Genomic DNA, 25,605 nt, shown 5'->3' with positions numbered 1-25,605 from the left:
TTGGGTCACGTGTCTACGTGCCTGTCATATGATGCCCATGTGATGTCTGGGAATACCAAGGAATCAGGCGCGTTTCTAGAACAAATATTGGGGGGGGGGGGGGGGGGCTAGCACGGTGGATCCAGAATTTTTTCAGGGAGGCGTGCTGAAATGTGGACCGGTTATTTTTTTCCTGACACTTAGGCCTCAGAAAATCAATAAGTGGGGGGGGGGGGGGGGGGGATCATGCCATATTTTCAATGGGGAGCGCCAATAAAATCCTAAACTCATTCACACTATACATGTATCACAAGTCCTAAGTTCCCCCAAAAATTATTCTTAATTAATGAAATAGAAATGCACGATTTCAACAATATCCCAAATGCAAATGACAGAGGACACTCTTCTGCCCATCTTGTGAGAAAATGATAGAAATCCAATCACGCATACCAACACGAAGCTCATTTGAATGAAAAAAGTGCCAATAAAAAAAGTTGCAGTAAACAGCATCGCTCCAATGTACTGGTTTGAGTGATCCTGCAAGGCAGGGTAGACTTTCATTAATTAATAACTTCACCTTACAAAAGTTTCCTTGTTTAAAAGGATGTTTAACTAAAACAAGACGCAATCTTGGTAATCTAACAGATCATTGCAGACCTTTTAATGCAAAGATGACAAAGAAAATGCTGTGTAATCCTATTACTTTTAGATTAGATACAAAAGGGATTAACATTCTACCTTTTAAAGCATGATCAAACCAGTACATTGGAGCAACGCTATTTACTGCAACTTTTTTATTGCCACTTTTTTCATTCTAATGAGCTTCGTGTTGGTATGCGTGATTGGATTTCTATCATATTCTCACAAGATGGGCAGAAGAGTGTCCTCTGTCATTTGCATTTGGGATATTGTTGAAATCGTGCATTTCTATTTCATTAATTAAGAATAATGTTGGGGGGAACTTAGGACTTGTGATACCTGATGCACCCTTGTCACGGCTATTTCTTCTTTAGGGGGAGACTGTTCGCATGTACATCACAATCCTTCTTTTTGCTAATGCATTTTTTTTTTTACGGAATTTATTTTTGGGGGGCTAGACAAAAAAAAAATGGGGGGGGGGGGGGCTACAGCCTAGCCCCTAGCCCACCCGTAGAACCGCGCCTGCGTTGAAGGAATACGGCGTGCCCCGGTACACTGCAGCCACAGCGGTGGGACCGTACGCCAGTGCCCTAGATCCTGCAGATATTTAGGTTTGTTTGTGATCCGACTTAAATATAATGATTAGGAAAAACGATATATTCATAGTCTGTTGGGGAAAAGTGCTGTGGAATAAGTGTTTAATAGTTTTATATATCTGCTGAAATATACTCCCTCCCGGATCTGTAAAGTGTAATTCATGTTATGTAGGGACTAGCGGGATCGGTACACTGTAAAACGCGAGAACACGTGACACGTTTATAAAATAAACGCAGTGTTTTAGATTTAAACACTATGTGACAAAATAAAACACATCATGTGTTTTTAAACAAAACAGTTAGCGTTTAATGTCAACAGTGCTATAGGGTGTTTATTATGAGATCGGTTTTAGAAAATGTTTTAACTGTTCAATTTCACTAGTTAGCATTTTGTTTATTCCCAAAGAATAACACCTTGTTAAAAAAGGCTTATTAATTAATTAGGACACTAATAATAACTCAAGTTATTAATTTAGCTGTTTGTGTTCAACACCTAATAAACACGGTACACGTCACGATGTTTAAATATGACCACGTGATGTTAGGTCTTAACCAATAGGATTAAATCTGATTGCGTGCTGGCGCGGCATAATCGGGCCAGTTAATTACGCGGCACAAAGACAACCGCCTTTTTTCTGACAATAATCTGGGCACACTAATAGAATAATGTAATGGCGAGAATTAGTATCGTCATTCGTGGTAACAAAATTTGCATCGGGTAATGAAACAATATACATGTATGATGTAGTCTCACAGAAGGTACTAACAGTTGGTCATGACCTAGGCTAGAGGTCAAGTTTGGTATGCATATTGCCAAGTCAGCAAGAGTACTCAGATGCAACGTATTCTGTGCATGCAGTACGACGGTTGTAGTTTGAACCAGTTCTGGAAGCTCCCACACAGGTGGTAAGTTTTGTCTTTTGTGTTGTTTGATTTAATTAATCCCGATATACAATATGATAGATTTAGAAATATGAGATGAGATGAATTAATGGGAGCAATTATTGGCCAAAAGGATCGTGTGATAAAACATGAATATGAAGGGGAAAAAACAACCCTGATTTTGATTTCCTCATATTATTTTTCTTGGATGACGATGCTGTTATACAGTATAACTGCTGTGCAGCTCACAATATTATGAAGGAAGTTCTGTATTTGAGCCACATTATGGGGTGGTCTATGTCGAGTGTATACTTAATATGAGGCTATAAGCCTATGGGGCAAATTACAATTGCAAACACGCAGTGTCAAAATCTTTGTAATCTTGGAAAATTCAGTGAAGTGGATTTTTTTTTTAAATCGTGATTTAACTATTCAATAAAAGCATGCTAGTGTTATCACCACTGCCTAAGTTATGTAAGCTGAAAGGGACCAGCATGAATGATTTTGAAAAGAAAATTCTAGTATTTGTAAGGTCAGGTACAAATTGTTTAACCATAATTTCCATTTCACATGATGTTATGGGCGTATATTGTTTTGATATTTTCTTTCTGTATATTTTCAGGGTGTGTCTAATCCCTTGCAGATGAAGGAAGCTATTGACTTTTAAAATAAGGTAAGTGTCTTTTGGCATTGATCGTCATTTGGCAGTGCAGTGTGTGATTGTAAAGATCAGCTGTGTTTAAAACTTTTGAAAAACCCGCAGTGCGTGTACATAAAAGATGATCCCCCAATTTTGGTACAATGCAGTATTTCACAGGGATTCAAAACCATTCGTTTTACAGAACATGTGTTATGTTTTGAATATAGGGTCCTCTGTAGACGCTCGATGTAATTGCATACATGTACGTTCAGCAGAACACCAAGTTTGAACGTGGCGAGGGTACGAAGACGAGGAGAGTGCTAACTATTCATGAGGTAATTTTGTATTGTAAAATAGATTATTCAAATCTTCAATTTCATTGAATGATGATGTTTGGCTGAGATTCTATCTTGCATAAGAACCTTTCAACTTCCACTGTAAATTTACTCTGGCGGTAAAACATCATGAAATGAAAAAGTATAACATTCTAGGTGAATACAATTTGAAATACAATTTTAAATAGAAAGTCTCCGTAAATACCTACATGACTGCAAAGTTATTGGTACGAAACTGTGAAAAGCTTGCCTATTTTCTTCAGATTTTATTTTTAATATTTGATCCATGATCAAGCTCAAGCTGTAACTTTACAGTCTTTGTGCACATTATCTCTGATAACAAAGGTTAATATTGACGTGAGTCCCAAAAAGGCCGACAATTGTGCAATTTACTTTTGAACCCAATTTTGTAATCAGTTTTCATATTCTTCCTGGAGTAAACTTTATTAATGACTTGTCATTTTAGGGTCTCCATTATTTTTTTTACTGTGAGCATGGTTTCACTTTCAAAGTTGATCAGTTTTTGTATGGCTCACTCAGAAATCTTGTTTATGTCCACAGAATGCTGCTGAACCAGACAGAGTATCTGCATCAAAACTACAGTTTACATTACACGTGGAGACACCATCAAGAAAGTCTCGAACTACAACACGTACAATGATGCGCTTCTTCTCCAGCTTGGGGAACTATGCCTTTGATTTGGATTATCCAAAGTATTTTCACGTGCTTTGAGTTCTTTTCAAAAAATCATAATCAGAGAAAAGTTTTCCTGGCAGATTCCAGCAAATTCATGCAGTTCACTACAAGGTATTTGTGTATAAATTAATTGGATATATTGTTGAAATCTCAGCTAAAGATCAATACTTATTTTACCACTTCAAACTATAACGCAAACCTTCATAGGTTTTAAAAAACAAGTATAATTCATTTGCAGTTTTACTTCTAACTCTCATTGAATTGGAAAATAATTGGTTTTAGCCCTATTTACAGATATATTCATTTACTTCAAATTCACCCTTTTGTGTTTGTTTATGTTTTTGTTTCTTTGTTTTGATACTTGTGAAAAATGTAATTGGCCTTAATGTTGGGGTCTTAAAAAAAGGATTGTTGGAAACATACTCATAGGCATGTGGCATATTCACATAAATGTCACATTATTTTTGCTGTCGTGATGTAGCCCTACAATATTCTCTAGGGGTGACCATGAAAATACATTTGTATTTTATTGTGTCCATTTTCATGATTCGATAGAACTCAATAGGCCCTTCACCACAATCCTATAGGTGAAAATGAAGACAGCTTTGTGAAGTGCCCTAAATGCGTTTATTTCAATGTTGTTAATATTGTGACTGAAGTTTTACTTGCAATTTGGAATACTGTTCGAAAACTAAACACACACTGTGAATATAAATACTTGAAAATAATAATAAATAGCGTCACATGTTTAAAATCTGTCACAGGCAATAAACGTGTCACATGTTTAAAATTACAACAGATTGACGTGTTTTTTTTTGACTGTGTGTTTACTTTTTAAACGTCAGTAGTATTTAAATGTTAAACGCCTTTGATGTATATATTTTAAACACTGTTCCGTTTAAAGATTAAACACCGTCAGTGTGCTGATTTTAAACACCAAATATGTTTTCAAATTAAACATGTTCATTGGATAAACTGCGTCACATCATCACATGTTTAAAAACTGTCACAAATTAGTGTTTATTTAGGTGTTCTAAACCTAAACACATGGTTTACAGTGTAGATCTGCGCGATCGGTCGATCGCGTCCAGTCCACAGTAGTAGGATGAGAAAGAAAATTGTTGTATGCGGCTTGAGGCAGCGGGTTCGACTGATACATCATGATCAATCGACAGCCGGTGATGCGATGGATCCACTGATAATATCGCGTCTATCGACTGATCGCGCAGAACCGCAGACTCGCGCAATGGGAAAGACTGCTGCAACCTGCAGTGACGCTACTTCAGCAGTTATTATGTACAAAGTGTTTGGAGAGTCAAGAATTTGTTTTAATTATTTCCTAACAAAATTGGAAATATTTCTCAGTCCCAGATTCATGTCATATCATCATTTTTTTTGCAATGAGTGACCTTCATTGAGATGATATATGAATAAAAGAAAGCAGCCTCAGGTTGCAATATTATTTCTTTTGTTCAAGGCGTGGCTGGGGGGGGGGGGTAAACAAACTCCACATCTCTGTCCATTTCTAGCCCCACTTGTGTGGCCTCGGTATTGCTGCGATGTACGTTAGGCCACACGTCTGGTTTCCCAACTTACTGAGGAGTTTAGTCCAAACTGGCGCATATGGACTCCAGGAAGATGCCCACATTTCCAGAAAAATTGGCACAAAGATTACCTAATCTACCCGGAGGGCAAAAGCTGAGAAATCATAGAATACAACTATATAGCCTAAAGTGGTATGCCAAAAAAACCCAAAAAGGGTGCGCCAGTGTTTGGACTAAACTCTCAGTACTGTTGGAAAACCAGACGTTTGGCCTAAACGTACAGCTCAGCAATACGGAGGCCACACAAGTGGGGCTATATGTCCATTTCCAAAGAAATGCCTGAAAAAAATAACGCTAACTCCGCCCCCCCTACTCTGACACCCAAAAACAATTATTAATACGCCTGTGCCCACAGACAGAGCCTGCTTTAGAAGAGTTAGAGGTTGGAATGATCATGAAAGCAGCTGTAACCACTTGCAAAATGTGTAACTCAGGTGCGGGGGGGGGGAATTCAAAATTCTAAGGCTCTCGTAATAAAAAGGGGGGTGGGGGCATCAACCAAAAGGGACACTTTTTTGGGGGGGCCTACATTTTCTGCTGATGTTGGCGTTTTTTCACCGACACACCTGGCCTCCGTAAAATCAAATAGTGGGGGGGGGGGGGGGGGGGGGGGGGGGGGAGGCTGGTACCATCTTTCAAAATAGGGGCACTATTCAAAACCAGCCACTATGCAAACTATTTATGTACCTGCCCCTGTGTACAATCACTTTCCATTAGAATACTGCAACATTTAGCTCAGCAGGCTATTTTCTGTAAAGCAACAATTACAGTAATACTTTTTGAAAGCTTCAGTATTATTTTGTCTACTTTCATTAGTTTTGTTGAAGTAAGCTGAGCCGAGCTGAAACAGTTGCTTGTTACATTTTTCTTCAGGCGACGCAAAAAAACAACAATGCGCCGCCCCCCAAAAAATGCGCAGCCAAAAAAAAAAGGCGACGCCAACAAAAAAAAGGCGACGCCAAAAATAAAATGCGCCGCCAAAAAAAAATCCGCCAAAAAAAAAATGCGCCGCCCCAAAAAATGCGCCGCCAAAAAAAAAAAATGCGACCAAAAAAAAAAAAGGCGACCAAAAAAAAAACATGCGACCAAAAAAAAACCATGCGACCAAAAAAAAACATGCGACCAAAAAAAACCCATGCGAGGCCGTTGGCACATATGGAACACCATAAGATACTGATTGTCTTTTGGAAAATGCCAAAAGGTAACTAGATAATTCATGGTCATGGATGTTGACAAGAATAGATCATGATTTTTGTACATGTAGTCCTACAAGCTCGTCTTTCTTTGAAATAAAGTTCCACCGTCTAGAATAGAGTCGCCACAAGTCTTTGGTACAGAAATGGCAAACCTTTACGAAAACTTTCAGATCAATCAAAGAAAATCAAAGAAAGCTCAAAACAATTTTAGGGAACCGATCAATTTGGAATTTGTTCAGAAAACATGTTTACTTCTATTATAAGATGGAATTATCAAACTCACCTAGAGCAGGACATGGTTACTTCTCAAATCAAGTTATGTGAAAATTAAATCATCAAACATCGAAAAGAAGATTGTGCTTGCTTCAAAAAATGACAACAAAACCGTAAAAAATGTCAACTGCAGTAAGAACTTCTCAAGTGGATATTGGCCAAAGTTGGAATGTATAAGAACTTAATATTCATTCATTAAGCTTATTACAACAATCTGAACTGAGCATACAGTGACGGCATGAAATGAACATAATAGTAATAATAACAACAACATGAGACGGTTCGGTCTAAACTTTGAGTAAAGAATATACACTTTAACCTAGGAGTAAAAGTAATATCAAACTCACCTAGATGAATAAGTATGCCAGGTTCAATATTAGGAAACAGAGACAGTTAAACAGAGGAGCTGCAGTGCTACTAACAACCTGTCTCTGTTGCAGTTCAGTGGTCAAGTGAATTCACCGGCCACTGAATTTAACAGTTCCTCCTCAATGACTCTTGTAGTTGGCTGCAAGTTCTGCTACCAACTGCCCACACACGCTGCCAAGCAACCCACACATTTCTACAAAAAATGCATGACCTTACTCTGTGGGACTTAGGAATTCAAAAAAATGGGGGCCACAACATTCATCCTATTACACATTTTTCATCAAAATGCATGAGTGGCACATTTCTTTCCGTTATCGCTTCCGTTCCGAATCATAGGGCAGCAGCTTTATAATCTTATAGGCCGTTGACCTGTGTCTTGAACACTTTGGATAGTTGTGAGTATATTTTCCTTACTTCTTTTTTTCAGTGGGGGAATTTATCATTGGTGTCTGCAGGGAATTTATTTACTGGTCGGCACCCATAGGGAGTGTCGCTGCCGGCCAGCAGGCAGGAATCAGCCTATATGGTTGCAGATCAGTAAATACATTCCCTGTAGAATGATAAATTGTATACACCCATTTCAAAAATCGAGGGAAATACTCACAACTCTCTGAGATATTCAAGACACATATTAAATTAAAGCTTGATTAACCCTCTTTCAATTTCTGGTCCTTTTTTTCCTGAGGGGGGGGGGGGGCGGTTGACGGTTGACTGTTGCTAATTGTTCCCTCCTCTCAAGTTGACCACAAACTAAAAAAGCAGCATGGTCCCAGTCCATCGCCATTTTGAAAATGATCCCTGTTTTACTCCATTGCAAAATAGACCCACTTTCCAAGTTCCAAGACTGGTTTAGAGCTGGGACCGTTCATTTCTACAGACCCTGAAGTGCAGGATGATAAGCTCGTATACTGTACTGGTACCTAAGATCTATGATTAAAAATGACAAGAGCACTTGCTCACCTCGTCAAAAGTGGGCGCCCTTCAAAATTACAGCAAATATTCGATTCCCACAATACCTCTCACTTCCGTTCATTGCGCATAATAATTTATTTCGAGCTAGCGGCGGTAGACATTGCATTCATATTATTAAGCCTTAAAAATATCCACCGTCATCAATCCCCCACATTTGTTTCACTGCCGAATTATTTTATAAATCGTTTAATCAAAGAAAGAGGTCAACATGGCTGTTGAGATGAGTATCGAAAACCTGAAGAAGACGTCGGGTAAGAAAATTGTTAACAGTATCGCACTTCGCCAGATGTTTTTTGGCAGGTGCCGGTCAACTCGGGTCAACTCGATCCGTAGCCCCATAAATGTGGCCAATTTACTGGACTACCTCCGTAAATAAAGGCCACACTTGGAACATGAACAAAAAACACACCCTAGAACTTTTTCAAATTTTGATTTTCACATTTAGGCTTACTCCGCTTAGGCCACGAGAATGAAAGTTATAGATTTGTGTCCGGACTTTTTTGAAAACACATGAGGCTTTTTTTCATTATTCATTATTGACCATGGTGTTTTACATAATACAAGCAGCGGCATAGCCTGAGTTTTCACATATACCCATATACTATATGTATATTGATGATACACCCATCATGCCCATGCTGCACCATGTAATCATGGTAATGTAGTATATTTATTAGCTCTACTGAGTGGAGCGTTGAATTACGGGTACCCCTCCATACAAACGCTCCACCGATTTGCCATACTTTGGTAGCACTTACACGGTCGTCATGACTTGCATGCCCTCGCGAGGACAAGGCCCAAAAAAACCGATAAAGAAAATACAAATGAGGAAGACAGTAACCCTGGATAGATCCACACATTCGTGACATTCCATAAGACCCCTCAAATTGTTTCAAACAACCGGTAATTTTGAAAAAAGAACAAAATAGTCTGAACTTACCGATACCGCTCACAATTAAATGTGTCTGCCGAGTTGCACAGTCTATTTCACTGACATGACTGATGCATAATTCATTGCGCGCGTGTGTGACGTCACTATTGAAGAAAAACAAGTCGCGCTTAATCAATGACTGTTTCATGTACTGATATGTGCCCCGCACCAAAAACCCACAGTCAGACGGCGCGGGGCACATATGACTACATGAAACAGCTATTGAGTAAGCGCAACTTGTTTTTCTTCAATAGTGACGTCACACACGCGCGCAATGAATTATGCATCAGTCATGTCAGTGAAATAGACTGTGCAACTCGGCAGACACATTTAATTGTGAGCGGTAAGTTCAGACTATTTTGTTCTTTTTTCAAAATTACCGGTTGTTTGAAACAATTTGAGGGGTCTTATGGAATGTCATGAATGTGTGGATCTATCCAGGGTTACTGTCTTCCTCATTTGTATTTTCTTTATCGGTTTTTTGGGCCTTGTCCTCGCGAGGGCATGCACAAAATGCATACCATCATGACGACCGTGTAAGTGCTACCAAAGTATGGCAAATCGGTGGAGCGTTTGTATGGAGGGGTACCCGTAATTCAACGCTCCACTCAGTAGAGCTATATATTTATATACACTTGAAACGTGCACGCATATGATCGAGCGATGAGTTTCGGTTCGCTCGGAGCGCGCCGCGGGGGGTACGGTACAAGCACGTCATTTCGCTTGTACCGTACCCCCCGCGGCGCGCTCCGAGCGAACCGAAAATCATCGCTCGATCATATGCGTGCACGTTTCAAGTGTCAGGTTGGCTCAGTGCGGAAAGGGCATATTTTTCATCATTTTGGCCGAAAAACCGACAGAATCCACCTATGTTAGTGAGTATGTCAAGAGATAAAGTACGGAGTATAGGGGCAAACTGTGCAGCGGTTCTGTGTGAAATGGCTGCATTTTGATGGACGTTTTTGTACTTTATTAGTGTTTTGTGCTGCAGGCAATTTTGCGGGCTTCTTGATCTATGATCACGCGGAGCCTCATAGTTCTAGGAGTAGTATATTTACACAACCATAGTAGGCCTATAGTTAGCCCGACTGCGTCTGGCCTAGCCCCATAAATGTGGCCTATTTACTGGACTGCCTCCGTAAACATAGGCCACACATCCACATGTACAAAAATCGTGTCGACGGAGCCAAATTTTGATTTTCACATTTAGGCTTAGTTTGTAGGTTTTTTTTGCTTTAGAAGCATACTCACCCTCTTTACAGGCTAATCAGAAAGTGCTGCCTTTTTCAGATGTCTAATTTTTGTGAAATTTCATGTTGAAATTTTGATACGCAAACGTGTAAAAATGAATCTGGAAATTTCACAAAAATTAGACATCTGAAAAAGGCAGCACTTTCTGATTAGCCTGTAAAGAGGGTGAGTATGCTTCTAAAGCAAAAAAACCCTACAAACTAAGCCTAAATGTGAAAATCAAAATTTGGCTCCGTCGACACGATTTTTGTACATGTGGATGTGTGGCCTATGTTTACAGAGGCAGTCCAGTAAATAGGCCACATTTATGGGGCTACGTCTGGCCGTACAGTACTATCGCAAGCTCTGTAGTACGGCCAGACGCCCGATGCTTCCACAGAGACTGAATTTTGTTGGCCGCCGATGTAGCGATTTTGCTACATCTTTCGATCGCGATTATCTTTTCATCCAGGACACAAATTTCCAAAGTTACGGTTCGTAGTCGTAGAGCAACTCATACCTTTTCGAAAAAACGTTGTTTGGTTTCAATATTTTCATCCATCTGGCCACAAGACGAATTTCAGTCATCAGATTCCACAAATATCGTCCCCCATGCGATCCCCCATGCGATTTCAAAATGGCGGCCGCGCTGTAATGTATGCAATATACAGGCGCGCCCGCGCAAACTCATGAAAATGCATAAACAGTCTGTGACGTATGACCTCGTGTTTTTGGACGTACAGCCCCGCCGCACGCACGTCCAAAAACACGAGAACAATGCATGGTATCAACGCACGTGCACGCGTGCGCGTGGAGACATTTCGAGAATCCGATGTGCCCATTGGTCGGTGCGGTTGGAGCGATTTGACCTGTGACCCCGACGACGCCGTGACACTGGCAAAGCGATGATACTGTTTTCATAGCTGCATTTACGTGATAAATAGATCGTCTTTCCGCTGTGCGCGATTTGGAAAGTTTTTTTTTTTTTATAATGAAATTTTTTGTAATAAAGAAATTTTTTGAAATAATGAAAATTTTCGTGCGGTAGCTTTTCAGGCATGCGGGCGGTGGACGCAAATCTATAACTTTCATTCTCGTGGCCTTAGTTAATGTTTGTAGTTTAAAATTGATAGTGGATATTTTGCCGGAGGTAATGACGGCAAACTAACGATTACTAAAGGTTTGCCGGCGGCAATCCATATCAACAGAGGGCGCTGTACTCTTTAAAATAGGGGCTGAATTATAAGATGTATTAAATTCCCACCATAAGTTGTGTAGCACGTTTGGTGTAATGGTTAAGCAAAGGCTCTAGTAAGCGGTATGACTCGCGTTCGATTCCGACCGCACCACATTTTAAAGTTTTTTTTTCTCAAACATTTTTTGCAGAGTATTACATTTTCTTTTTCAGATTTGTGGCTCTGGAGGATTTTTTTTAAAAGGGAAATAAAGTCCGAAATTATAAAATGGTCTGAATCCCATCTTGTCAGCTTGTGAATATGAGGTAACAACGATAATTTTGGCATGGAGCCAGACTAAAACTTGTCACCGGAAAATGTTAAGTACAAAAAAACAGTAACTGCGCATGTTCAGTGCATATCCGGCAAACTAACGTTTACTAAAGGTTTGCCGTCTCCGGCAAAATATACACTGCCTTTAAAATTTCCTTACTGGATCACCACTTTTTTCAATTAATTTTCAAGCGCCAAAAGTTGCATCCTTTATCATTTTTATGGTAATTTCCTCCTCTTTCCCTCCTCTACTCGGAGTAATTGCAGAATACCCCGCCACTCGGAAATACACCCTAAAATTCTCTGGCTACGACTTACGAGGTTGGAATCACTGGAAAAAAACAATTCAAGTCCATGCCAGCTACGCGGATACTGAGTGGGGGTCCATTATTTGAGAACGAAGCAACACAAAAGGAATGGGAGTTGCTGAAAAAAATTCCAAACCAACCACCCTGTTGGTGGCTACGCGGATACGGAGTGGGAGTCCCCTTGAATATGCTTGAGAACGGAGCAACACAAAAGGAATGGGAGTTGCTGAAAAAATTCTAAGTCCAAACCAACTAGCCTGTTGGCGGCTACGCGGTTACGAAGTGGGAGTGCAATGGAGCATGACGCATAGTACATACAAGTAGCGCTGACAATGTTTATTGAGGTCAACCAACCGTGACCTCGTAGCCGGCTACGAGGTGGATATGATGAAAATGCGGTAACCAGTCTGTCATGGCTATGCGATCGATAGCGCTAGCATGGCTATGCATTGCAGGCACGTGCACTGTTAACTGGTCGGATTCGACATCGTAAAAATCCCAAGAAAACACCGATGGAGAAAGAACATTTTTGCAAGTTAATTAACAGAATTGATCTAGCTTGTCTGTGTATGTATTTTCCGTGTTCAAGAGTTCATTTTGAGATCGCACTACTCGTATTTGACGTGATATAGTGCAGCGTGTTTCCCGAAATTTTCGACCGTAAAAAGGAGGTCTGTTGGCACAGTGCATCACACACTTCGGAGTTTTGGCCAGCTTCCCGTCTTGACTAGCGTTGTGCATATGGTGCGAACGACTTGAATTTTCCATGATTTTTTACGAATTATCGAGCGTAAATATATTGACAATAATTAAGGTAGATTTTATTCACTTTTTGTGGCCATTTTGTGTATAGCTTTCGTAGTGCAATGGAAATAGTTCAGGCTAAAACTTCGCATATAATTGAATACCCCATTCAATCTGCATACAAAAAATTGGCAAAAAAAAATAATTCTGACCGACCGACCCTATTTTTGAAAGGCATGATTCGGAAGCAGAAGTATTTTTTTTCGGCCTTATGATAAAATCTAGACTTCGTCGGGTGCCTGGAAGAAGATCGTAAGGGCGAAAAATGGGTCAAAAGGTCAAATTCAGATTTTTCGGATAATCGATAGAGCTTGGAAATATCTTTCATTTGATATACATATTGTTTCAAGAGGCTACGTCATTCTGATGTAATTAACAGTAAACAAAAGACGGAAGGAGGATTTTCATTATTTGTGCCTGGCAAAAGGACGTTAACGTGTAATGCTAATGTAACAACAGATGTTCGAAGCGTGATAACGTCCCACTCAAGTGGGTAAGCATCAAGCAAAGCCAATTTTGTTCCCGGCCAAAGGACGTAAGGATTTAACATGCTGCTTAAGCGTACGTTTAAGGCTTGGGAAGTTCCCGGTAAAAGGTCGTTAGCATAAAATTGAATTAACTTCACAATTTATATTTTGACATAAAAATGCACAATATTATTTTAATTATTAATGAATGTCATCAGTCAAAATTTTAACCTTACGTGATTTTTAATCATGAAATGGCAGCACAAAAACTTTCAACTTGGTTATCTCCAAAGGTGCTTTTTGCCTGCCTGGCCTGTTAACGTCCTTTTCCTTGTCACACGACGACTTGTTCCTGCCCAATACAAACAACAGTGGATGAAGTCACGAACCAGTCTAGACATTACCTGGTCCCTGCCCACACAGATGATTATACTGAATGACTGGGGGTTGGAACCAGTCTAGAGATAATGATCACACATTCTCTGGAGAAGCCTGTTCCTCAGTCATTGTCAGTAGTCAGTTTAAAACAACGCACCATTTATTGGATAAAGTAAATATTCTTCATTGCGTATTTTTGCGTTATTGTCAGAAGGATGCACGACTGATCCTGTGATATCCAGCTGGGCCTCAATACAAATTGCCTTGCATTTGCATGTATGGGATCGAATTAAAGGCATCTAATGTGCTTACTTGCACAGAATGTTTGGCAAGCACATTTTGATTGTCTCCATTCTTTTTTTTCTCAAGCTGCTGACGACTTTCAGGACAACAGTGAAGATGGCACAATGAATTTAATTCATGTGAGGTATGTGGCACTATAAATTTATGCAACAAATCTGGTGGATTTATGCAAGCAAGTGTTTATATTTTAATTGAATAAATAATCAGTGAAGTTGTTCTGGCATTCTCTCATTTTGAAGAAAACAATACAAGAAGGCCATTTCCAAAGATGCATCAAGTGACACATTTCTGGAAATTTCCATCAGTAGTTGGTTTGTAATTCGGCGAATCCATTAACCCTAACTCCTGGGGCTCTTTTACTAGAAAGTATCCTGAATCCGCCAAAATCCACCAATTTTGTCATGCAAAAAATGCTGGTATCCTGAATCCATCAGAATCCCCCAGTGATAATATTGATTTACATCACCCTGACACAAATTCATCTTATGAATACCTAGGCCAAACAAAAATATACCTTTGGTTCGGCATGACATTTTATTTTATTTCTTTAATTTTTTCTCTGGAGCCAATACATGTGAGGAACGATACACGTTTTGAGTGGTCCACAATCTAAGTGTTTTAGGATGATTTTTGAGACCTTTTTTATCGTAAGAAGTTCGTAAGTTCAACCATAGAGCAAGGAACATGGTTCAACCACTGTCATGTTGACGTACTCTACGCTTGTGCTTCTCCATGGTTCGTCAGGTTGGCCTCTTGCGGCGATATCAATTGAAAAATCGTAGTCAACTTCTCCATGGTTTTTCACAAAGGATTTTCTGAGTGTCATTTTGAGATTTCCATCTTGGAAGAAATTTCCTTTTTGTTTTTTGGAAAATGTTCACATTCTCCAATGTCTAGAGCAAATTGCAGTCTTGTGTGCACGAAGACCGAACGAAAGCCATGAAAGACGGTGCGGCGTCCGATCCAATGTGAAGTCTACAACACACGTGGCCGTTGGTGGAATATCGCATAATGAATTTTTCTATTTGCTGATGCAATGTCAACAAAGACTTGCTTCTACAGGGATGTGATTACTCCGTTTTTTTCCGGAAATCCGTTTTTTTTGGGCCTCAAAAGTCCACCAACGTGAATCGTGTGAATCCGTTGAGAAAATAGGGGGGGGGTAGAATGTGCTAATTAATTATTCATAATTAGTTTTGCTTGCCGAAATATCCGAAATTTACTTACGGACATAAACTTCGTTGATCGATATGTATGCTGCACGCACATATTGAACACCCAATGTGAGAATGAAGTTGAAGACCATGCGTTGCCATTAGTGCGATTATGTGATTTTTCGCTCGGGGCCGAGGTTGTGGTTATGTAGGTCTAGTTCCTGTGTCGGTACTTGAGATGCAAGTGTTGCGCTGGTCAGGTGTGCAGACGAGTGCAGCATGGTACACTGGTAACCTTCGCGTGCTAACAGAATCCATGCTATGATGAAGGACTGGAACCAGTGACTACTGCAAGTACTCAGTACTCACAGGTTCGTTTTCCGTGCGTAGTCGGCCGAAGTTGGATCGTAAAAATAGTAAAAATACCAAACAACCATCGATGGAAAAAGAGGATTTCTGCAAATTAATTCACAGAACGTGATCTTCATTTTCTGTGTATGTGTTTTCCATTGAAATGACGAGATTGCAAAATTCGAACCTGTGGAGAAACATCGTAGCGTGTTTCTGCAGTCCTGCAGAATTTTCGGCCACGTGGGATGGGCCGTACACAGTGCAGCAATGCACACTGATACTGCGCCGGGCCGGCCGTGTGTACAGCGCAATGTACGACCGGCCAGACTGAATGTTTGCGGTGCTAGCGGCCGTGATGTACGTTAAGCATAATTGTGGAATGACCCACCTCAGATATATTTTAATTAGGTGAGGCAAGTTTTAATCACTTTTGATGGCTAGTCTTGATAATTTTTGTGGCGCAAATGAGAATAATCCAGGCACAAAATACATGAAATGTAAACGATTCCTTGCTTTACTACAAATATAGAAATGGTGAAATAATTTTTTTCCAACAATACTACCGACGCTATTTTGAAAGGCGTGTTATCGGAAGCAGAAGTGATTTAAGTTTACAATTTTGATTTTTTTAACAAAAATATTACAAGATCTCCTCTGAAATGCTCTAAAATGCACCAGAAAGCTTCTAAAGTTCAAAATTTTTTGGGGCCCTTAAGCGGGCCCCGGACCCACGCCGTGGCTTCGCAGGTTGTTGTATCACAACAAAAATTCCCCCACAGGTTTAAAAAAATCCTGGGGAGAACAGCATGGTTCTCAACTTTGAGTACAGAAAAAACTTTAATAGAACAAGAGTGCATTTTAACAAATAAAGGAAAATTCTTCATAAAATTAAAACAAATTCTGCTTCAGAATTTCAGAGGAAAGTGCCCAGTAATTGCCTCAGATTGCACCACAGAGCATCTTAAATCAAAAATTTTTCGGGGCCCTTAAGCGGGCCCCGGACTTCATGCCGTAATGGCTTCGCGCTCGCCAGAGTTTGCACTTCATGCATACAATTTGCTGGTTTTTTTGTCACAGACCAATCACATCCCTGCTTCTAGCAACCTAAAAGCGTTTAGTGTAAAAAAAGAAATCATTAGAACACTTTGCTTCCGTGATTTCTTCCACTGTTTCAAACAAAATTTCATCGAAAATCGGTTTCCAGATGCATGGCGGCTGCTGTCCCTAGGCTCGAAAGTCTGTGTGGCGTGTAACTCTCGGTCAACCAATAGAATTGCTTGGTGGGCACAGACATTGCCGTGGGGATTTCCCCTGGCATGCAATACCACTCTGCTTTAAACAGCTTGCACAGAACATGCATGATGCACGCACACATACGGAGGAACATTATAGACTTTTTGGACTGCATTGCAATGACGATTACATGACAACGTACGTATTTTTAGAGTACACGCAAAACTCACTGAAGTTAGACCATGATGTTTTCTTTCGGATAATACCAGAAAGAAAAAAATTACTTACTGATAAATGCCTATAAATTGTTTTGGCTGTCAACGATTTTGACCAATTTTGATCGGAAGTCAGTATCGTAATATTTGTTTTTCAATAAACCAATGAAATTGTGTGGGGTCGCATTTTATCGCTTTCAAAAATAGGGTCGGGCGGGAGACCCGAACCAAAAGTATTTTTTTGTTTGGCCCTATAAATGCTTTATATGCCAAGCGCTGTGGCCCATTTCAATGAAATTTGGACAGGATCTTCCATGGCTCGAATCTTATCTCAGGTGGTCACCGTTTGAGTCACCGGTGGTTATTTTGTACCTCAGTTGAGAACCCCACTATGGCTGCTTGTAGAGTTGGATCAAAGTTCACCAGTGGTCGCTATAGTGGACTAGGGGTCATTTTATGAAAAACATTCGAAATGGTTCTTTTGCTACTTTTTTCCAGCTGATGTCGTCCACAAGTAGTCAGTTACAATCTTCCAACAACCAGCTGGTATTTGTGCTTCATAAAGCACATTCTGCTCTTGTGTTTTTTTTGTTTTTTTGACAACTTTAAAATTGCATATTTTCAAACCACATGGGATTTGAATTTTTCCTTCTAAAATGGAAGCTATGGGGTTTTTTTTGGGGGGGGGAGGCAAAGCTGAATGTGTGAGATGCAGATACCTTGAGCCAATGATTTTCAGCTTTAGCAGAAAACAGATATTTGCCATTGAGAGAATTGTGTTCACAAGTTCTCAATTAATAGCATTGTTGAAATAGCATAATTTGTTTCAACCTTTTTTACCCCTTGGCCGAGAGGCTCGAGGGGTATTGTCATTGCCTATGGCGTCCGTCCGTATGTCCGTCCGGCTGGAGTGTCCGTTCTGAAAATACCACCCTTGTGGGGTGATGTTCCTTTCAGGACACATCACCCCACTATTTTCACAATAGAAAAACATCACCCAGAAGAGAATCTTTAGAAAAAGGGATAATGGGAACACAATGCTATCACCCCACAATTCCGTCTGGCTGGAACGTCCGTCCGTTCGTCCGGGCAGCTTAGTTTCCGGATGATAACTTGAGTTAGAAATGTTGTTTGGGATTGTAACTTCGTTAGGGGGTTGCCCTTAGGAGTAGGCAAGTTGGGATTGGTTTTGAGGTCAAAAGATCAAAGGTCAAGGTCACCATGGTGAGTTAAAGGTAAATGGTTTCCGGATGATAACTTCAGTTGGAAATGAGATTTTGCTGTCTAACTTAGGTAGGGGGTTGCCCATGGGTACAGGCATGTTGGGATTGGTTCTGGGGTCAAAGGTCAAGGTCACCGTAGTGATTAAAGGTAAATGGTTTTCAGATGATAACTTGAGTTAGAAATGAGATTTTGGTGTCTAACTTTGGAAGGGGGTTGCCCTTGGGAGTAGGCAAGTTGGGATTGGTTTGGGGGTCAAAGGTCAAGGCCACCGTGGTGAGTTAAAGGTAAATGGTTTCCGAATGATAACTTGAGTTAGAAATGAGATTTTGGTGTCTAACTTAGGTATGGGGTTGCCTTTGGGAACAGGCAAGTTGGGATTGGTTTTGGGGTCAAAAGGTCAAAGGTCAAGGTCACCATGGTGAGTTAAAGGTAAATGGTTTCCGGATGATAACTTCAGTTGGAAATGAGATTTTGCTGTCTAACTTAGGTAGGGGGTTGCCCATGGGTACAGGCCAGTGTTGTAGTCGAGGCCACAACCTCCGAGGCCGAGGCCAAGGCCGAGGCCACAACCTCCGAGGCCAAGGCTGAGGCCACAACCGCGAGGCCAAGGCCGAGGCCACCACCTCCGAGGCCGAGGCCGAGGCCAGCTATCAAAACACGTAATAACATATAAATCACTAAAACAAGGCTAAGATCATGTTGGAGTTTTAACATCTTTTTAGTTGAATTCACTGAGTTTTGGAGTGCCTGGCTTAAATTTACAGCTTGCAATGGGTTTCCTCTTGTAGGGAGTCCGGCGAATTTTATTTTTGAAAGAAAGAAATCTCAAGTTTTGTATCACTGAAAGCAAATTACACAACAAAATCAATGGCGTTTGAATCAGGCTCATAGGTGTTTGCCCTTTGGAGATACAACAATTTAAATGGCCAAATTTTGAGTTTCTATTCTGTAAGATTTACATCATTTACTTTTAGCATGTTTTATAAATCTTATTTTCAAAACCTATCAAAATGCTTAATATCATAGGAATCCCCATTAAATAAACAACAACTTGATTTTTGAATCAGGTTTTTACCACTCATAACCAAAAAGTTACGACCCCCCCCCCCCCCTTACCTTCGCACTTGTCCAGGCGCGCGCCGAGCAAACACCGCGATGCGACCAGACAATGCCAGACGGCCCGCCGTTACGCGCGCACGGGCAAAGCAAAGTTCCAATCCCGCTCCACACAACGGGATAAGTGTCCACGCATTATCACTGTTAATACCGCGGTACCAGACAAAGTCTGGCAATGGCCAATCCCGCTCCTGAACACGGCAACACGGAACGTGTGTGCATGATATCACTCAGTTCATCAAAATGAAATTATCGGATCATCCGATTTGAATCCAATGGCTTCAAAGAATTTTAAGATCATGACAAGAGGTAGGGAGTCCAGAGGTTTTGGCCGTATATCTGTAACCACTCAAAATTAGTCAATTTCAAGCCGTGCTTATGTACATGTAATTAGTATCAACATGGCTCTAAAAATAAAAAAAGTATCCTGGTACCACGAGGAATACTGACTCCTATTATTTAAAACATTCATTCAGAACTTTGTATTCACTTGGATGGAAAAACCTAATTCTGAAATCGCGCTTTCCATATCGACCATTTGCGCCAAACATTACCGTGGGAGCTGGAACTTTCATTTAAATCACCGTGTACAAATAAAATCTACTTGATAAATCGTAATTGTTTTTATCATATCTTTATGAGAAAAAAAGGGTACGGACTAGTACACTCGATCGTACCCAGAAAGTTCAGTTTTTTACTAAAACAGTGGCCTATAAAAAGAAATGATTAAGCTTGCCGCACCTTGCCGCAAATCATTTTTAAATGTCGGGGTACAGAGGCGAAACGAGAAAATTGTTTACAACACTGCAACCAGACTAGTCTACTACCACATGTTATTGTACGCAAATGGGATTGGTGCCAGACTTATGTAGTCTGGCACGCGGTAACAGTTATGACACTTGCACGCACGTGGAAAGCTGAAGCGCAGGCTAGGCGAAGATGCTACGTACGTGAGTACGTTCAATGCAACCGTTTCCAGTTCATTCGTGCGTTCATTGCATATATGCGTTCGTTTCACGGAACCCACTGCGGCAGAATCTCGAGGGTTTGATACGGTAAAAAATTAAAATTAATCGGAATAGAAAACACATCAAAATGGGCGGCCTCGAGCCGGCCTCGACCAATTCGCCGAGGCCGGAAGGCTCCGAGGCCGAGGCCTTGCACCTCCGAGGCCAAGGCCGAGGCCATGAAAATCGGCCTCGAGGCCTCCAACACTGGTACAGGCATGTTGGGAATGGTTCTGGGGTCAAAGGTCAAGGTCACCATGTTGAGTTAAAGGTTAATGGTTTCCGGATGATAACTTGACTCTGGCTGAGGGGTTTCAACAGCAACGCTGTTTTTTTAATTTGATGTCTGCGACTTGTCACACACGATGAAAACATGAATAAGTAGTTTCACACTGATTGAAATGGAAATAAGAATCACCTCAAGGGAAGTGACTGGCTCTCATATGAATGAAATTATGATTATTCATAAATGTTCTTAGTTGATCTTTGCCTTACATTGAAAAGAACAAATTTTTGTTGTTGGTGTTGTCTTCACTTTAAAAAAATGTTCAAATATTTTTCAGATGTCAACAGCGAAATGGCCGTAAGATGATCACGATAGTCGAGGGTATCTCTCCCATTTATTCACAGCATCGCATTGTCAAGAAAATGAAAAAGGTTTGTACATATTCATTGAATTGGATCTAAAGGCCTTTTCACACTATCTGTGTTTCGAACCGTGTTGAAACCAACCCGAATCCAACCCGGTTCAGCCCGAGTTGTTTTCGACACGGATCGGAGAGACGCAACGTTCACACTGTTCTTTACGGGAACGGGCGCTACGTGAACCGTGTTATGTACAATCCGGCTACGGCCCCTGTGTATTCACACTACAAATTCTCAACACGGATCGAATTCGGCATGAGGCGCTGTGATGATTTTCTCAATCCCATAATGCATTGGGACGCACGCGGCTGCACGCACGAGGAGGCTAACGGACAGGCCGGTGAGCAGCGTGAATTTACTACTCTGTGAAATACAGACTCATTGATAGTATTGCACATGCCTAAGTATGATAATTAGGAGAAGGACCTGTCATATGAGAGGGCTTGACCAATAAGAGAGTAAAGGAATCCGATTTTCATGGGAGTCTGATTTCCACGTATGACACCAGTGCAGCTGTGTGCAAAACATGTATTTCCAAAATGGCTCAGGTCATTTCGTTAGATGATTCGTTGTATGTAACGTTGGAAATTTTTTGGGGGTACATTTTGCGGACCTAATACAAGCCCAGACTCAGTAAAGGATACTCCAATACATTATTGGATGATAATTAGGGAGCGATTGTTTTCTGATCTTTGTTTGTGATGGCGATGACGGTGGAGGGAAATATGCACGGCTTGTCGGATGTTCGGTAGAATGTCGGCCTCAACTCAACACGGATCGGCAGCGAGTGACTCAACTCGGGGCGGTTCACACTATCATTTTCGACACGGAAAAAATGCGATTTCGATCCGGGTTGAGATTTTCAACCCTGGTCCCTCCCAGGGTTGATTTCGATCCGGCTAGAGCACGCTACCCGGGTCAGAACTGGGTTAAAATTTTAGAAGTGGGAAAGGGGTTGAAAAAATTCTTGGTGTTGGAACCGGTTTCAACCCGGAGATTTTGGACAGTGTGAAAAGGCCTTTAATGAACAGTGTGGGCTTTGGCCTTGCATACTTCCAAGGTCAACCACTGTTTATTACCGACACCTATATTAGTTATAAACACACACATGGTCATGTTCATCAACTATTTATTGTGACTGGTATCAATTCTCCAGGGCAGAGCCAAGTTCAGTCTCTATTCGTGACTCCTTTCTGGTACACACAAAGTTCTTATCACGATTACAAACAACTAAACAAGGCCTCCATCAGTTGAAGTTGTACATTGAAAAATGCCAATGTTACACAGACTGTTCGCTGCACTAAACTTGAACACACTTCCTTAGCTTTTATAATAGACAGAGTTTAAAGGTAATAAACAACATTTGCAAACATTGAAAAACAAAACTGCCAAATTGTAATAAAATTCCTTTCTTGACCTGAACTGAATAATAGTCTCAAGCATCCTGTGAAATCATGGCACCTGGTGTGCTGCCATTTTGAAGAAAAGGGACAGTTTTATATCAATATCCAAGGATGGTCAGGCGACCATCGTTGGAAAAAAACCCTGACTTTTTTCAAGTACCACCCCAGCTTACCGAATTCAGTGATTCCACATTTTGTTTGCAATTGGTTACATATCCGTGAACGTTGCAAGCCAGCTAGTCTGGTTCCTGACCTGACAATTCCCTGACGTCTATAAATTGCTCTGTTTCATATGAAGTACGTTCAGGAAACCAGGCTACAAGAACAACATTTTTTTTCTAGGTTTTTTTCCAGCATCTATGAACACAACTTTAAACAGGTCAGTTAAACAATATTTGCTGTAAAATACTAACCCCTAATCCATCCATGTCTGAAAATTACAGCAAAAGCAAATGATGTATATTCCCTTTAAAGTGCATTTATATAGTGTACATGTTCTAAGATTTTGTTTTCTTCAAGATGGACTGACATGAACTGTTCCAACTGTTTCTTTAAATGTTCATATCAGAGACAACAAACAAGTTATTGTTCTGCATCTAGTCTAAACGTTACTGTAGACTTGGAATGCATTTGCATACACTAACGGGGTACAGTTTACATTTTTTTAAATACATTTTAATAAAAATACTATTCTTTCGGTCCTTTAGTTTTTCAACTGTAATGGGAATGTGCACAAAACGGAACAAGATTTTGGAGATGTTATCCAGCTGCAAGGAGACCAGAGAAATAAAGTCAAGGAATTCCTTGTGTCTTGTGAATTGGCCAAGGAATCTCAGATTAAACTCCACGGTGTTTAAATTGTTACCTTCCAGTCCATGCCGAGGTCAATGACTTTGTCAGCATTGTAAATTATGTAAAAACAGAGCTGCTTATTTTATGACTGTCCATAGCAATGATTCCACTGTTAGAGTTGGGGTTGATTGTTAAATGTTAACCCAGTGGTTCTTGCTCGCATGCCATGACTGAGCAACTTTTTCGGTGGTGCTAAGGTTGCCTGTTCATTTTGCAGGTTACATCCTGCATTTACGTTGTTGCATACAATCTGTAAATTCCTCATTTTAATCAAATAGTTCTCATATGTGACTCTTAATTTTTTAGATCTAATAGGGTTGTGCTAAATATATGCCATTATTCAATCACCCACTGAATATCCGAATACATGTAGCATGTTTCCAATTTCAAGATTTGAAAATGTGATTGGTCTCAAGAATAAAATAAACAACCTTAACATTATTTTAATATAGGTTTTCCCGGCCAATTTCACCAAGTTTTCATTCAATTTAACGCCTGGCTCATTCGATTTAGATTGAAATTGAAAGATCGTGCAGATCGGCATTCGAATATCAAAAAGAATCATTCAATTTCCCTATCTGAGCATTCTATCGCCTTTTAGCTTCACTCGTCCCTATCAAAGATGCATTCATATTAAAAGTATCGCGTTGTTCATTCAATTTCGTCTAAACCATTAGTAAGGGATTGATCGGGCATTCGTTTTCATTAATGGGCAAACATGTTTTACATTTTGTCAAACATCTTTTAAGACTTCATACGTGTCCGTATTCCTTGGCGTAAATCATATATTTGATGACTTCAAACCGTAGATTGACTTTCTTTCTTAATTAAAGGGTATGTGCAAGGAATTTTTCTCATGAATTCTTTTTGCGCAACTCTGTGAAATGTTAGAAAAACTACACATTTGACAACACTTTTTGGTTTAATCTTATTGCAAATGTCCACTTCTTTAAACATTTAAAAGTTTCCATGTTTTTCCGGACTAATGCTGTTACTGTGATGTCATTTCAGGAAGACACTGTTCAGTTTAGGGTTTTTCTTTCAAATTATTCATCCAAAATTTGCTAATTGAAAACATTTGTGGGAAAGGGTTGGTAATTGGCTTACTGCCATGTACTGACACATATAATCACCAAATTAAAGAAATTTATGACAGCAAAATATCCAAAATTCTAGCAACTTTTTTTGCTGAAATAGCCGTATTTTCTAATGAATAGGAAACTTTGCATTAGCATAAAAACGGAGAAGGCACCAAAAACACCCATCAAAATGGAAAATAAAACTTGCAAATAAGGTTAAATGTGACACAAAGATGTATTTTCAAGGTTTGCATTGAAATATTTGCATGGGCCCTGTGAATATGGTAAGTGTTCGGTCAGACATACGCAAGAAAACATTTAAGAAATAACGCAATAGAAGTGTTCCCGACGGTACAACCATTGCCAAACATACGTGTCTCGATGTCTTACACGTCAAGAAATCGTCAACGTAAACAAGCCCCTTGATCAAACGTTTAAACGAGTAGAAAAGATCAACAGTGAAAAAGAAATTATCTTAGTCCCTTTCAATTTATTATTCCGTTGCATCTTGTTTCCCTCATATCAGTTGATTTGTAACATTGTAAATTTTTACAGTCATCAAGATTTTTTTGGGGGGGAATGAGCCTCGGAGAAAAATAGGGAAAAAAATTGATTAAAAAATCTTACTAATTTAAATGACCAAACGATGAAAGCGATTGCCCATAAACGAATAAGAAACGAAAAGCATGGTTATACGTTTTAAGCGCACTGATGTTCGCTAATTTGAATGCGTCAACCGTCAAAAGGTTGCAAAGACTTAATTTAAGACTGCTACAAGTTAAGTCTTGAATGCACCAAGACGAAATAGGCTGCTCGAAAACGAAAACGAACATTCACAGCAAAATCTTGGCTGCCTAAAAATGAAATTGAATGAACCCAAATGAAAAAGAAACCGCAATTGGACCACATGTGCAAAACTCACGCGAAATTGAATTGCAGATAATGAAACTGATTAGAAAAATTCGGAAATTCGCCGGGAAAACCTATAATATAGTTAAAGTTGCGTGGTTTTATTGATTGTCAATGCCTCATTATTGTAAACAGTTACTTAATTAGAACCATGATTTGAGAGTTTCTGTGAAGAATGAAATATCAGCTGATATCAACTAGAATGAAAAATCTATTCAAACATACATGATCTTAATATTTTATTGAGCTCATTTTCAGTTTTCGACAGGTGCACGCAAAATCAGATGGCAGCCCTTTTGATTCCGAC

At 40.0% G+C, this 25,605-nt stretch overlaps 1 protein-coding gene and 1 long non-coding RNA gene across 2 annotated transcripts; both read left to right on the top strand.

The window, feature by feature from the left end:
• The first annotated feature begins 1,863 nt into the window (after positions 1-1,863).
• On the top strand, positions 1,864-4,551 carry LOC119722614. The gene is made up of 4 exons (XR_005270458.1): positions 1,864-2,120; positions 2,719-2,769; positions 2,964-3,071; positions 3,633-4,551. It is a non-coding gene; the product is annotated as an uncharacterized LOC119722614 (long non-coding RNA).
• Positions 4,552-8,220: 3,669 nt separating this feature from the next.
• LOC119722613 (eukaryotic translation initiation factor 1-like) lies at positions 8,221-23,661 on the top strand. Its single transcript, XM_038192817.1, has 4 exons — positions 8,221-8,432; positions 14,177-14,234; positions 20,974-21,067; positions 23,166-23,661. The coding sequence occupies exons 1-4, from the start codon at positions 8,390-8,392 to the stop codon at positions 23,313-23,315; spliced, it is 345 nt and encodes a 114-aa protein (XP_038048745.1). The 5' UTR covers positions 8,221-8,389; the 3' UTR covers positions 23,316-23,661.
• The last annotated feature ends 1,944 nt before the right edge of the window (positions 23,662-25,605 follow it).

This window comes from Patiria miniata, unplaced genomic scaffold (assembly GCF_015706575.1).
Source record: "Patiria miniata isolate m_02_andy unplaced genomic scaffold, ASM1570657v1 HiC_scaffold_16, whole genome shotgun sequence".
Taxonomy (NCBI): Eukaryota; Metazoa; Echinodermata; class Asteroidea; order Valvatida; family Asterinidae; genus Patiria; species Patiria miniata.
This window is presented reverse-complemented; position numbering and strand designations above follow the sequence as displayed.

Excerpts from the sequence above, each read along its gene's own strand:
- LOC119722613 (XM_038192817.1), top strand. The coding sequence starts at position 8,390 with ATGGCTGTTGAGATGAGTATCGAAAACCTGAAGAAGACGTCGG. Across the intron at positions 14,235-20,973 it reads ATGAATTTAATTCATGTGAG|ATGTCAACAGCGAAATGGCC; the intron begins GTATGTGGCACT and ends AATATTTTTCAG. Across the intron at positions 21,068-23,165 it reads TTGTCAAGAAAATGAAAAAG|TTTTTCAACTGTAATGGGAA; the intron begins GTTTGTACATAT and ends TCGGTCCTTTAG.